The 14,353-nt window shown below is 35.7% G+C and overlaps 1 protein-coding gene across 8 annotated transcripts in view; it reads left to right on the top strand.

Moving 5' to 3' along the window:
• Window positions 1–12,155, top strand: part of PLEKHA1 (pleckstrin homology domain containing A1) — a 52,633-nt gene extending 40,478 nt beyond the window's left edge. For 3 of the 8 annotated variants that reach the window (XM_081534540.1, XM_081534529.1, XM_081534546.1), the window contains exons 7-12: window positions 488–631; window positions 2,181–2,249; window positions 4,642–4,706; window positions 5,308–5,371; window positions 7,039–7,128; window positions 9,725–12,155. In XM_081534540.1, the coding sequence (XP_081390666.1) occupies window positions 488–631; window positions 2,181–2,249; window positions 4,642–4,706; window positions 5,308–5,371; window positions 7,039–7,128; window positions 9,725–10,039 (747 nt within the window). In that variant the 3' untranslated portion in view covers window positions 10,040–12,155. Of the gene's footprint in view, window positions 1–487; window positions 632–2,180; window positions 2,250–4,641; window positions 4,707–5,307; window positions 5,372–7,038; window positions 7,129–8,367; window positions 8,439–9,724 lie in introns of all 8 variants that reach the window. The other 5 variants (XM_081534565.1, XM_081534557.1, XM_081534596.1 and 2 more) reach the window with 3 other exon arrangements.
• The last annotated feature ends 2,198 nt before the right edge of the window (window positions 12,156–14,353 follow it).

Genomic DNA, 14,353 nt, shown 5'->3' with positions numbered 1-14,353 from the left:
AACACAGATCTGGTAATAAAACTGCATAGAATGATACATGCACAGAGATAGGTGAATACGTGTGAAACCGGGGACGTGTGAACAAGGTCTGTGACGTGTTTCAGTGTCTGTTTTGATAATGTGCCATAGAATAGTTTTCCCTGTTTGGACAAACTGGTTGAAGGGCACATAAAACCTCCTGTACATTGTGTTTTTTACAACTTCCTGTGAATATTTATAATTATTTCAAATTAGAAAGTTAAACTCCAGCATCCCCTACCAAAAAAAAAAAGTGCTGGTGGCAAGACTTTTGCAGAAAAAGAGAGAGAGAAATCTGGGTTTTGATCAGTGTTGTTAAAAGTTATGATTAAGTATCTCAAATTAGAAAATACTTGAAGATCTGTTTTCCTGACTAGTGGATTTTAAGATTGCTGGGATAACAGCATGAACTACAAGTATGCTTTTAAGCTAAACAAGCAAGAAAAGACTTTATTTTGCTTCATTCTAGAAAGAAGAAGTAAATGAATGTAGTGAAACCATTGACAGAAATAATTTGAAGCGGTCGCAAAGCCATCTTCCTTACTTCACTCCTAAACCACCTTCAGATAGTGCAGTTATCAAAGCTGGATATTGTGTAAAACAAGGAGCAGTGGTGAGTAGTTTAACAAAGTATGTGAAATAATGAAAAATGAGTATGCATTAGCAAACTCTCAACATGCACACGGTTTGCTTTGTTTTGTGAAAGACCAGCTTGCTGACCAGGATTCAGGAGAGGGCATAGGGGTTATTCTGGTGTTCAAAACTCAGTGCTATTATTTTCTTGGTCTGTAGGCAGCTGGATAAGTTAATGCCCATTACAACTAACCTGCAATTTTAAGTGAGCTTTCCTAACAATTTAAATTTATTCCAGAAAGTGTTTCTGTTGATTTTTTTACCCCCTTGGGAGTGGATCAGGAAAAGGGAACTCTAGTAAGGAGATGGCAGAAAAGGAGGGCAAGGAGGGTGGGGTGTGGATCACTTACTTGGTGCAGGGTTGGGCTGACCTGACTTGGAAATGCTGAGACCTTGGGTTACTGACTTAACCTCTCAGGCTCTCAGTTTTGGGGGTTTTTTTTGGTGTGTTTGTGTATGTAGAAAATCATATTAAAAAGCCTACCATCCAGAAGGTTTTTTGAAAGATGTAGATGAGAGAGCTCACAGCATAACACCTGGTCATTAGTAAGAGCTGTTACTGGCTGGCCCAGATAACAGATCGGTGACCGGAGACTGTGGCAAGAGCAAGCGCACTCACCAACATTGCTGCAGTTCCAAAGTACCCTCTGAAATATGAACCGAAGCTGTAGATTTCCATGAGAAAACAAACTTCCAAGTTCAGAAATAGAGTTAAAAAAATTCTTTTACTTAAATGTCTGCTGGCAGTTCTGCTTGATCCTATATAATAACTTCTGGCAACTCTGATGAGCTCAGGCCAACCAAGGCAAGTTCTTTTACTCCTAACTGTTTGACCCTCTTTAGGCGACAGGAAATGAAGGTGAAAGCTGAAGGTTTTTCATTCTTGCATGTCTGTAGATCAAATCAGAATTCTCATCAGGCTGTGTGTTAATTAGGACTCTTAAGGAGACATTCCTTTCTCTTGTACTCTTAAATCCAAAATACTGACCCTTAGACCCTTAGAAAATCTGAAGTGCTTTCACAAAAACTATATTTCATTGACAAAAAATATTTATACAGAGTAGGTTCACTTTATTAAACGTGTTACTCTACTAGTTAGTATTATAAAGTACCTGTTGAGGATTCATGCATTTTACAGATGAAGAAGCTTGATGTAGTTTAATAACATTTCCTGTGCTTGCTGTTGAACTCTTGAGAGCCTTTACTTTGTGGGGGATGGAGGGGGTAGGGAAGTGCTTTCTTTGTTTTTGTTTTTACTTTCAGAATATCAAAAATGTAAGACCATATTATAAAATCATATAATAACAGCTAAAAGCCAAGCACCAAAGTTGAATTAGAAGTTCAAGGCCTGAAGAGAAGTTCAAGGCAAAAGAGATGAAATTTCCTGTATCTCCTCTTCTAAGGGAGGGGGATGAGGTTTTCCGGTGCTTGACATTTCTGATTGTGGGTTCATATCAGAAGAATTGAGTGGTTATTAACATTTGACATCTTAGAAACGGAAGTCTCATGTCTGTGTTCATCTCCGATAGATGAAAAACTGGAAGAGAAGATATTTTCAATTGGATGAAAACACAATAGGCTACTTCAAATCTGAACTGGTAGGTTGCTTTGTCATAAATGTTGCTTTAAAAAGGTTTTAGAAGTGTTACACTGTGGTAATTATATAATTTCTTGTCCTGTTTTCTATTTTTAGAATAATTAAATTCTGGTTTTTGGAGATATATACAGTTCAGTGTATTTTGTTGTGATGCTTTTGGTTAACAGTATTTTTGTTCAGTATCTTAAGTAAAAAGAGTGTACCTTCAAAGGCATTCTACTCTGACAGAATTAAAAACATCAGGACCCCTCAGTCTACACATTTCCTTTAAAGGGGCCATGGAGGAAATGGGAGAAAGTCCACATTTGACCCTCTGTATTTCTGCCTTCTTTTCCCTGCCCTCCCTTGACATTTTCTCTTCCTATTTCAGATTGACTTTTATGTTTCTTCACATAAGATGTTTTCGTCCCATCTGAAGGTAGAATCAAAGATTGAAGTTCCCTCTTTCACTTGTTCGAGTAGCATCCTTATTTAAAATACTCTTGTCACATGACCTGTGTTCTGTAGTAGGTTGTTGGATAAATTGAATGCAGTTCTACCTCTTCTCTGACGGATGTTTGACAGAGGAACCATATGCCTTAATGAAGGCACAGAGTAGCACTGTCCAGGTGGACTTCGCATTAATAGAAATGTTCTGTTATCTGCCTTGGCCAGATCTAGTGGTACCTGTGGCTGTAAAATACAGCTGGAAATATGGCCACTGTGACTGAGGAGCCTGACTGTATTTAATTTTAAAGTTAAAACCGGTCATATTTAATATTCTTTTAATTCAAATAGTTATGCAGAGCTAGTGACTCCTCTTGGACAACAGAGCACTGGAGAATAGGAAGGGCATGTTCTAAGATTCATCTCAGGTGTCTGTTCTTCTGGAAAACTTGTATGCCTTTCCTTTACACATGTGGTACCCAATGCCCACTTTGGTCATAACACTTCCCACTGTGGTTTGTTACTGTGTACATATTTGTCTTTACCAGTTAACTGCATGAGCTTCTTGAGAGCAAAGATTCTCTTTTGGACCCTTTATCAACACAGCGCCTGGTACTTAGGAAATAATCAACAAATGTTTTTGAACGAATTGAAAAATGGCATAGCAAAACAGGAATAGCCATTTTAGCATGGGACCCTTTCTTAGACTTCAAAATCTAAGAGCCTTCGCTGGAAGCGGTAGTTATTTGGTTCAAAAAGTACCAGCCTCGGTGTCTCAGAGGCGGCACTTGAGCTTGGTTAACTGATTGCTTTCAGTTAATGCCAGTCCTTTTGGGAAGAGTCATTCCTGCACCAGACATTCCCTGAGCCCTGCATGGCCCTAGGAACTGGGAATAAAGAGGCCAGTCAACAATGTTCTGGCCTTCAAGAGTTCAGTTTTACCAGAGAAACAGACATGTCACCCCCTGTAGTTATAAGACAAGAACTATTATAGACATATTTACTCGAATTTGAAAATCTGCATTTTATAGCATAATAAAGCACCTGAAGATTTGAGGGACCCTTCCTCATCCTCTTTTCCTCCCATTAATCTCAAACAATTCAGAGTAGATTTTGTAGGTGAGGCAAATCACCGCAGGTGCCCCTGGTAGTGGGGCAGAAGCAGGAAGAGCTAGAGTAGCTGGTGTGGGCAGCCAGAGCCCAAGCAGATGAAGAGGCCGTCCTGGAGGTTATCTTAACATGAGCTACTTTCTAAAGCTATGGTTTAATTATTTTCTTAGTGCTGCATAAAATAATGGTATGTCTTAAACTCATTGTGTGTCATTTTCAGTGAAATACAGTATTTCATGAAATGTTTGCTGTGAATACTATGCCAATTAGGAACTAGTTATGTCATACTTGAATCTTGTATCTGGTTTTGTAGCCTTAGTTGAGGTAATTAGTGTGTCTAATCCTGTTTGCTCAGGTGAATAATAGTGCATGTATTCTAGGGTTGTGGAAAGTTAGGGTGACACATTTAAAACGTAGCACATGTCCTGCCATTTAGTACATGTTTAATAAACTGTGTTTGTTAAAAAGACAAATTTAACTCAGAGAAGCTGGATATTCACTCCTCTGGTCCTTTCTATATGAAAAAAAAGGAAATACTCTGAGGAAGTCCATAGCGGTTCATCGAGGAAAAGATGGATGGTTATTGGCTTTTAATCAGCTTACACTGTCATTTAGGGCATCAGTAATGTGAACATGGGTTATATGTCAGTTTCCTTGTTTCAAACCACAATGTATATCAGTTATAATAGTTGAGCCCTTCTAATGCTAGATGGTTCAAGAAGGTAGATTTATGTCTTAGATGTGCTTCAGGAAGGAAGCATGATTTTCACAATAGCTCTCCAAATAAGACAAGTAATGATCGAAAGGATTTTAAAAATGTATGTCATACATCTGTTTATTTGCTTTTTTTCCGATAGGAAAAGGAGCCTCTCCGCGTAATACCACTTAAGGAGGTTCATAAAGTCCAGGAATGTAAGCAAAGGTAAGCACCACCTCAGACTTGGTGCCTAACACAACTATTAGCACACAGTATATAGTTCCTCAGTTTAGTTGATGCACTTTCAGATAATATTTTTCTATATTACTGCCAGTGAGTTTTGCTAAAACTTTCAAAGCCTTCAGATTAAATATTGAGGTTTTTTTGTTTGAAAACTACAAATTAGGAAACAATTCTTAAGCTTATTAATGGAAAGGGCAGAATTTAATATGAACAACTTCTGTCATACTTGACAGATTGATGTATTATTAATTTTAGTATTTCAAGGTTGCTGCAAAATAGAGCTTTAATAAGAAAATATGTTAACTGTACCACTGTTTCTTTGAGCAAATTCTTTCTTCACAGTTGAAAACTTTGGATTTTAAAGTTGCTTTTGCACCTTTCTAAAAATACATTTAACTGTATAAAATATGTAGAATTCAATGCAAGAATAAGTTGAAAAATGATAATTTGGTATTTCTCAATTAAATTAATATTTTACCATTAATGTTTATTGACACGTATTTGGCACTGGGTAAATAAGTGAAAAGAAAACTATCAAACAATTGTTACTTGAGTACAGTTGGAAAATTTGTTTTGTTAACAGTGACATAATGATGAGAGACAACCTCTTTGAAATTGTAACATCGTCTCGAACTTTCTATGTGCAGGTAAGATACTTCTTTCGAGATTATAGATCCCCCTAACAAGGAATTAATCATTTTAGAGGTGAAATGGAGATAAATAAATGTGTTGCTCATAGAAATAAGCAAAAATATGACAAATGTAATTGCCAACTTAATAAAAAAGATGGTATATCTAAGATTATTGGTAGGTCATATGTTCAGCAAAGAGATATTCTTTGCTATAAGTTAATTGAATAGAATTAAGTTTTATATGGAGGAAGGGAAATGTGCTATTTAGATGCTAAGTGGGTATTTTCAATTTGGATTATTTTTGCATATATTTTGGAATTTCAATTATATCACTTTTTGGTAATTTTCTAAAAAGGGGGACTCAAATATCCATAAAAATATCCATAATAAAAGTAAATAGTAGATCTTATTTCACTAATGGTGGATAGGTATCCTATATTTAAGTTTAAAATATGCGTTTTATTTAACACATTAATTAAAAGTTTTTTTAATAAGAACATTTAGTTTTGTTTTTAAAAGTTATTACATAATGCTTTTTGCAGAAAATGTAGAAAAATACAGAAATATGAAGAGAAAGGTGCTTTATAAAACATAGAATTCTATATTCAAGCAGCTGTTCTTTTGTTTGTTTGTTTTTATTAGGATATATCTTTTTATACCAAGTGGGATCATATGAAATATAGTGTTATATCCTATTTATTTACTATATAATGGTCACTTTTTCCCACGTCATCAAGAATTCTCTGAAAGCCTTTTAGAACTATGCTCTCTTATATGAGTGTTTTACAATTGAACTATTTTTGTACTGTTACCGATCATTCATTAGCATGGTTTTTGTACATTTACTGTGGTATAACGTGTTAGTGAACATTTTGTGAATAAATTTGTCTGGATTTCTTACTTCCTTCTGATCAGTTTCTAGATCAGGAATAACTGTTAGAGCACGAGCTTTTTTAAACCTGTCTTTTACCGAATGATTTCTAGACTGGTGCTCCTGTTTGTAGTGAAAGAAATATACTCTACCTCTGCCTGCTTTTGAGTTTTTCCTTTTAAAAACTCTGTTATTATCATTGGTTCAAAAATATTACTTGTGTCTTTAAAATTTTTAAACTTAATCTAGAAGGGGCCCTACCTCGCCACCCCTCCGAGGGCCTTGTTTAATTGAAGTCATCGGAAGGTTTCTAATGCACATTGGAAGCCACAGTCCTATCAAGGAAGAGCCTGCTTTGGCATATGACTGCCAACACTGCTTTTAGGATTTCAGGGTACAATTAGAAATTGTTTTTAGAAAAATAACATAAAATGATATCACAGTGGTTTTTTTTTTTACTGCACAATTACATAAATATCCATCTTAAAAATTCAGACAAGTAATAACAATTGGAGAGCAAAATGAGAAGGTCTTTGACTTCCTCCTCCTCTTGTTTTCTCTCCAAAACTATTCATGTTGACACTTTTTGACGTGTTTCATCTTAGAACATTAAGTGCCCAACTTACTTCTGTGTATTATAATTTACCCGGCAAAACCTAGTTTAAAAAAGTGATTTCTAAAATTTCTTAGAAACCATTGCCTTAGGCTGATTTTGTTGACTCTATGTTAATTACCAAGGTGAACACATTGGATTTATAGACACAAGAGCTGATTGTGAGGAGAACTTGAACGAATCCTTCCTTCCCCTTAGGCTGATAGCCCTGAAGAGATGCACAGTTGGATTAAAGCAGTCTCGGGTGCCATTGTAGCACAGCGGGGACCCGGCAGATCAGCGTCTTCTGTATGTTTCCTGTTCTCTGGGGTGACACTCCCTTGGATCCCCGATCCTGTCAAGTTATTTTTCTTCCTCTCCCTCTAATCCTTTTGATTTCTTTCTGTTTTGAGATTTATCTGCATGTTGACTTTCATACCGATTGGACTTGCAAAAAAAAAATAATGCATTTCTAATTTAATGCTTCCTATAGTGTTATGTATACATAACTTTTCTGTGCATTGTATTGTCTTAAATGCACAAGCAGGGCAACTAAAGAATGAACGTTTCCTTGTTTTGTTTTAAGAGTTCGTTCTTGTCAGTAGGTCCAGATTTGGTATAATTTTACCAATTCTTAGTGTGTTATTTGACCTAATCATTCAAGGTACCTTTAGTTGTAGCATTACACAATTTTGTGAAGTTTTCTCAGTTTCCTTTTTAACTTCCTGTAATTTCAGTTTAAGTTTTTTGCCTAAATAGTGCCATAAGACAGTTGAGCAGCTTGAACCTTAAATATAATGTTCTCTTTCCATTTCATTCTCATTTTTCACTTGGTTAATTTAAAAGGCTGCTGTTCACTATGTTAATTATCTTTGTGGTAGTATAGTAGATTAAACCAGCTAAACATTCTCAGTAAGAAATATGTTTTTACTTTTTAATTTACCATGTACATCATAAGAATAAGATTTAGCTTTAGGATACTTTGGTCACTGATCTCTGATCTGAAAATACAAATCTACTAAGGAATGAAAAACTTGCAAGCATCTTAAAATGCAATATATTTGTCTACAGAAGGCAGTCTAACACTAATACATAGCATGATAGCCTTTATTACCAGGACTCATCATCGATGCTGATATTCTGCACTTCTAGTATTTTCCTGCACTGCTAGTATTGCAGTAATGCTATCTTTTAATCTTTCCTTGTTAGAAATGACTCTAGGTCAGTAAATACAAAAAAATCCATCTTTTCTCACTTTTAAAGTTATTCATTTTATATCCTTTTTGGAATAGGTCAGAAATTATTTTTAGAGGTGTTAATTTTGTAACCACCTGTGTTTTATGTGACCTTTTCAGTGGTCAAGTATGAGACTCTCTGCAAAAACAATATCTGTTGGGAAGAGGAAAAGCTGGAGAAGGGTGTTTGTGTTGTGTGCTTTGTGGTGGGGGCAAAGTGGACTCTCTGGCTCTAACTGTCAGCAGAACTGTCTCTTTTCCTCCCCTCCCCAGGATAGGTTAACTCTAATCTTAGCTTTGCACTGTGTTCCAGATGCGGCAGGCCAGAAGGCTGTCGAACCCTTGTATACAGAGGTATACGTCAAGAACTGGGGAATGCAGCACGTATGTGGGCTTTCACGCACACACGCCTTCTTACTAGAGGGCCTGGACTTACTCACTACTCACAACTGATTCTAGAAAGTTGAGTTAACCAAACTGCCTTCTGCAGTTATCGTAACTGACTTTGTCAACACTAACGCAAACTATAGTCATCAGGTTGGATATGTCTATTAAAAAAATAATGAAAAAAAATAGAACTTTACTAATTTAAAAAGTCCTGTCTATTGTCTAAAGCTTAATTTCCTGAGTTGCCACAAGAATTTCAACTTCTGTATTTCATGTATTTGGGAATTTCTTTATACTGCACCAGTAGAAATGCATCTTTGTGGTAATATGTACAAACTCACAGGTGCACATGCGTTGGATAAACTCGACATTATTGTAGTTTGCATAGCATATTAGCTCTTAGGTGAGATTTAGCGTCTAATGGAAATCTGTAGTGTTTTGGTGGTTTGTTGTAGCACTTTGTTTTCAAAGCCACCAGCGTCACAAATGAACACAATGAATTATAAGCTATATGGCAGTGCATTTAGTATGGTCATATTTAAGGTTAACTTCAGGTTTGATTTAGTGAGAAGCGTATTGAAATGAATATTCACAACTGAAATTCTTTGATGATAGTTTTAATAAATGCTTAAGTATGTACCCTTTGTTCTCTTTAAAATGTCAAGCCATGTGAATGTGTGCCATATGCAAAAATAAATAAATGCAGTTAAATAAGAAGCAAAAGAACTGTGATATTATTGGTTGCAGGTGAAATTCAGGGAAGTCAAAAACTAAGTTTATGAGGCTACCAGACAAAATAATAGGTTTGAAAAATGTTTAATTCTGCTTATTAAAGAAATAATTGCCTTTTATTTTTATATTTACATTTTTATTGTTTAATCTTTCTAAAACATATGGGATAATTCCTAGTGTTTATTGAGAATAAACTCTTAAGTAAAAATGGTAAAGCTGGTAGGCCCCCTGTTAAACACAGTTCGATTGCAGTTGGTACACTGCATTCTAGCCTAGGCTGACCGAGTCTTTAAAGTGTCAGAGCTGCCAGATTTGACTTTGGTGACAGAACTGGTTTCTTAGTGGAGATGGTTGTTGGCTGTCGTTGCTCTAAACTCACTCCTAAAAGCGCACTGCTTTGGGAAAGGACTTGCGCACGCATGCTGCACGGCTCATGCTTCTGCTCTGTGTGTGTCTGGTTCTGTTTGTTTTTCAGAGAATAAAGTCTCACACTGAGTTACTAACCCTGTCGTTATTGATTGCCTGTGTCTGACCACCACTCCTCTTTGCAGGAGCGCTCCAACAGTCCTTCCGAACCCAAACATGCTCTCCGCTCTGCCAGTGCCGCAGCAGCCTCCCCACATCCCGCAGCCTCTCGCAGCAACTCTCTGGTCTCAAGCTTTCCCATGGAGAAGCGAGGATTTTACGAATCTCTTGCCAAGGTCAAGCCAGGGAACTTCAAGGTCCAGACTGTCTCTCCAAGAGAACCAGCTTCCAAAGTGACCGAACAAGCTCTGCTAAAACCTCGAAGTAAAAATGGCCCTCAGGAACAAGATTGTGACCCCGTGGACTTGGATGACGCAAGCCTTCCAGTCAGTGACGTGTGAGGTGGAAGCTCGTGGAGCCTGACCTGCCTCATCAGCCCTCAGTGTCCTTTTCACAAGGCTTCTCGCCAAAGATGATAAAGGGGAAGTGGGTTTTAATGCGTAGAGTATCCTGCCTCATTGCTGTTCTCTTTATAAGCTGGTAAGCCAAGAAGCTAGCAAGTGGCCAAACTAAATGTAATTTCTTTAAAAGAAAGAAAAAGAAAGAAAAAAGCCCTGTTAGTATCAACTGTCTGAAGCTTTGTTCTCATTGGGATGATAAAAGTGTGTGTGTGTGTGAAACTTTTTCCTAGTGAATTTGGCTATTTAACTTCTTCACAATTTAAAAGATGAAAAATGCTTATTAATTACTTTGGTTGTTTTAAAAATGCTACTGTGACTTCCTGTTAGATGTTCAATCTCTACACATTCTTACTGGTTAATATTATTGATTGAAATATTGCCAGACAAAGATGTCTAAACTCATGACGTCTGTGGTGCTGTAAAATTTATATTACAGTGTGGACAGTTTTGAAACGATAACCATTTTTGATGCCCGGGATCTCAAGGTGAGCAGTGCATTTTGCATAGAGGGTATTATTGAACTGATAGTGAGGGTTGTGGGCTGTACTGTTGGAGAAAAGGGGAGAATTAGAATTCAGACAGGTATATCTTGGACATTTGTTTGTAAAATCTTAGTCAGGATGTGCAGCACAGTCATTGCTTTTATTCAGTGAAAATTATTTGGTATGAAATTTCTTGAAGGTTTGATTTTCTTGTCAAAATTTTGTAAATAGTTCTTCTATATTTGAATCAGTGGAAGACCTCGTTTATATGTAAAGATACTGCCCTTAGTCATGTGGTTGTAGCCTCTGCTTTTTGTCACTAGTAACCTGTATTCAAATGTTCATCTTGTCTAGGAATGTTTTGAGATGAATGTGCTCAAGAGTCCTATGTGATTGGTTTTAAACAATTGGGATAAAATTAATTTTTAGTAGCATAAGTTAATATGCTAAATAGCATACCATTTTGTGTTAGAGATACCAGAATGTTGTTATTCTACTATCTGTGCAATACATGTTTTAAGCACAAATTTGAGTATACATTTAATCATGGGGATGTCAAAAATATAAGCTCGTCTCTAGAAAACATCATTAGTTTCAGGTGTTGAATAATAGACCAGTTTGACCAAGTACTGTTTCTACGGTTCAGTCTTAAACATTCACTTTAAGAAAATAGTCTTGAATTTCATATGCTGCTATTTTTTATGATATTTTGCCATATTACAGTACTGTTTTGTTTCAAATTCATACATGTCGTTGTTTCTCCTTTTCATTTTCTCAGATGACATTTTGTTTGAGAGCGAGAAAGTGGGAGTGGATTTCTTAAATCAGAGTGGGGTCGGTCCAGAGATTACTATCTGTTACACTAGAATTATCATAGCATCAGTTTAAAAATCCAAATGCATAAAGAATGCACCACTCAACATTTTTATTCATAAGCTATTATTTTTGAAACTTTTAGATTTTTCTTCTTTTTTGCAGCTACATTTGAAAATGATGGAATGAAAAGGTTTTAAGTTGTTATTTTCTCTGCAGATGCATCCATTTCGTTGGCTCTTTTAGAAAGCTCTTGTCTCATGAGCACACCTAAGAAGTCTTGTGCAGACAGTTGGTGATATTCAGGAGCCTAATGCTGTTTTCTTTGGTACAGCTTCCACACTGCATGTTCATTTTAATATTTTGGTATTGGTAATTTGATATATTTCATAGTGGCAAAATATTAGCTCTATTTTGGGGCTTTTTATAGAACTACCCTTGCATTCAATAGCATAGGAAAATGTTCTTGTGATTGTCAGGGTCTTCTAATATTTATCTCAATACTTTTATAATTCTATGAAAATTATTTAATTATTTTAAAACATATACTTTTCTTGTAAATATGTCACATCCGAATTGTCAAAGAATTACTTTGAATACCTTAGTATTTGCTGCATTTTTCTTCTGTATATATAACATGTCTTCTCTCAGAATGGGAATATGTGTGTGCTTCCTGATGTTTACTTTAATGTCTGGTATCTTTATACGTCAAACTGGTTAAACACTGTAATGCTTCAAAATAAACTCAGAATTAATTCTAACTTATTTCTTGGGACTGATTCAGTAAACAATGAAATAAAACGAATACAAAATATGTTTGGTTAATTGACGTGAATTTACATGTTTAAGAACAGGCTAATTAGTTGGTAGCCTTGGAAAGGCATAGCTTGATAAGAAATTGTGCAAGGAAAGATGAGTGTTTGGGGAAAATAAGCTTATTTTTGCTTAATTAGAAAACATGTTCTCAAAGGCAATATTAATTATGTTGGGTTCAAAGCATCATTTGAATCATCCGGGCTGCACTTGTATTGCTTGGTTATTAGTTAGATGGGTGTGAGATGACTAAGAATGAGTGCAGAGGACGTGCTGATCCACATGTTGGTTGTGGACGCAACTGGTAAAAACACCCCATTAAGTGTTAGAGGCTGCTTCTCGCAAACCCGCTACTAATAACAAATAGTCCACCTTTGCTGTGTATCCAGCATCTAAGAATAATGAAACTGGATAAGGATATATTAACTGGTGCAACTTAATTTCTTTCTCTGAAAAATATTTTAAATGTTTTTAATTAAAAACAATGAGAAAGTTCTAAACTTCGTTACTTTTACAAAAAAGAAAAAAAAAGAGATCCCTTTCTCAGTCCTCTTTTTACTTCTAGTTAAAGTTGTACTTGTGTCTGTATCAAAAGTTGTAACAGTCAGGCAGGAAATGTTCATATAAAAATGGAATGATGTAACAGCTTACTACCAGATTTGGTAACAGTCTTCCTTGTTATGAGGGGTTTGACATTTCACACAGGACACAGGTGTAAACTCACTTAGATGGGTTTGTATTTGGCCATATGTAAACTTCCCTGTTAAGCAGGTCTAGAATTGATTATTTGTATGTGTTGTTTATTTTTTAATGACTTATGAAAACCATATTTTTGTCAAACCTCACTTAAGACATGTATTAATACTGCTGAATTTACAGTATTCAATGCAATTTACTGTTGCGTTTACCGTTTTGATCCATAAGGTCCTAGTGTTTTATTTTTATGATAGGGACTAGGTCTGTGATGTGGTATATTCATGAAGCAATAGCGCCACCTTCTGGTTACATCGTTGTTGAATTTGAAGTAACTTGAAATCTCACTTTATTTCACTTAGAAAATTAAAATATGTAATTGCCTAGGATGACTTAGAAATTAAAATTTTTTTTAATTAGTTTGTTTTATTTTCTGTTTTTTAACTTTACAATATTGTATTTGTTTTGCTATACATTGACATGAATCTACCGTGGGTGTACGTTTTCCCCTTCCAGAACTTAGACTTAGAAATTAATATAAAATTTAATGCAACATTTGTGAGTGACTTCTTTAAGCCTTTTATTTGGAGATAATCATAGATTCCCATGAAATTGTAAGTAATAATCCGGGGCTCATGTATACCCTTCACTCAGTTCTACCCATAAAACAGAACAATTCCATCACCACAAGGATCTCTCATTGATGCCCTTTTATAATCACATTTACCTCCCATTTTACAGGAGGAAAACAAAAGTCATTTGCTTAAATTCACATTAGGTTTAAAATCTACTCTTTTTTATTCCGAGATCTGGGCTCTTAACCATCATGGTATTGCTGCCACAGTAGAAGTCTTGAAAATTGCTCTGTTTATATTGTATTATCTCCAAGGAGTTGAACTTTCCTTCAACTTATTTTCAGTGTTTTTCAGAACCATAATATTTCAGATGATAGATTTCTGTATACATGCATTTGAATTTAATATTTGAGAATCAATAGTAGATAAATACCTTGATCATAACTTCCCTGAAAGATTTTAAGCCCTGACGTTGCCATTATATAAGTTAATAAGGTTACCAAAATAAGGATTTTAAAATAGCTTTAGGATGTCAGATTCTTGAATTGGAAAGAGTTGTGGAAACTGGTTATAGTCACTGGGTGTAAGGTAAGAATGAGATGTTTTTCCATGTGGCGAAACTTTCGAACTTCTGATAAAGTCAGGTCAAATTGGTGTCTTCAGTGTACAATGTGAAGTGCACAGAAAACCTAAGAAGATGATGGGGATTTGGAAAGGTCCCAGGAGAGAAAAAGTTCTTGATAAGTAAAAACTATGTGACAAGATGGTAAATTTGGGAATGTTGATTTGAAATGTGAAGCATCCAAGTTGGTGCATAAGATTTAAATTGTTCCCTTGAACTTTTGTTGCCCCTTCTCCCTTGCAAACTATGGTACTTT

The sequence above is a fragment of the Giraffa tippelskirchi genome, chromosome 2 (genome assembly GCF_054371585.1).
Source record: "Giraffa tippelskirchi isolate mGirTip1 chromosome 2, T2T-mGirTip1v1.2.pri, whole genome shotgun sequence".
Classification (NCBI taxonomy): domain Eukaryota; kingdom Metazoa; phylum Chordata; class Mammalia; order Artiodactyla; family Giraffidae; genus Giraffa; species Giraffa tippelskirchi.
Note: the sequence above shows the minus strand (reverse complement) of the source record. Positions and strands in the feature narration are given on the sequence as shown.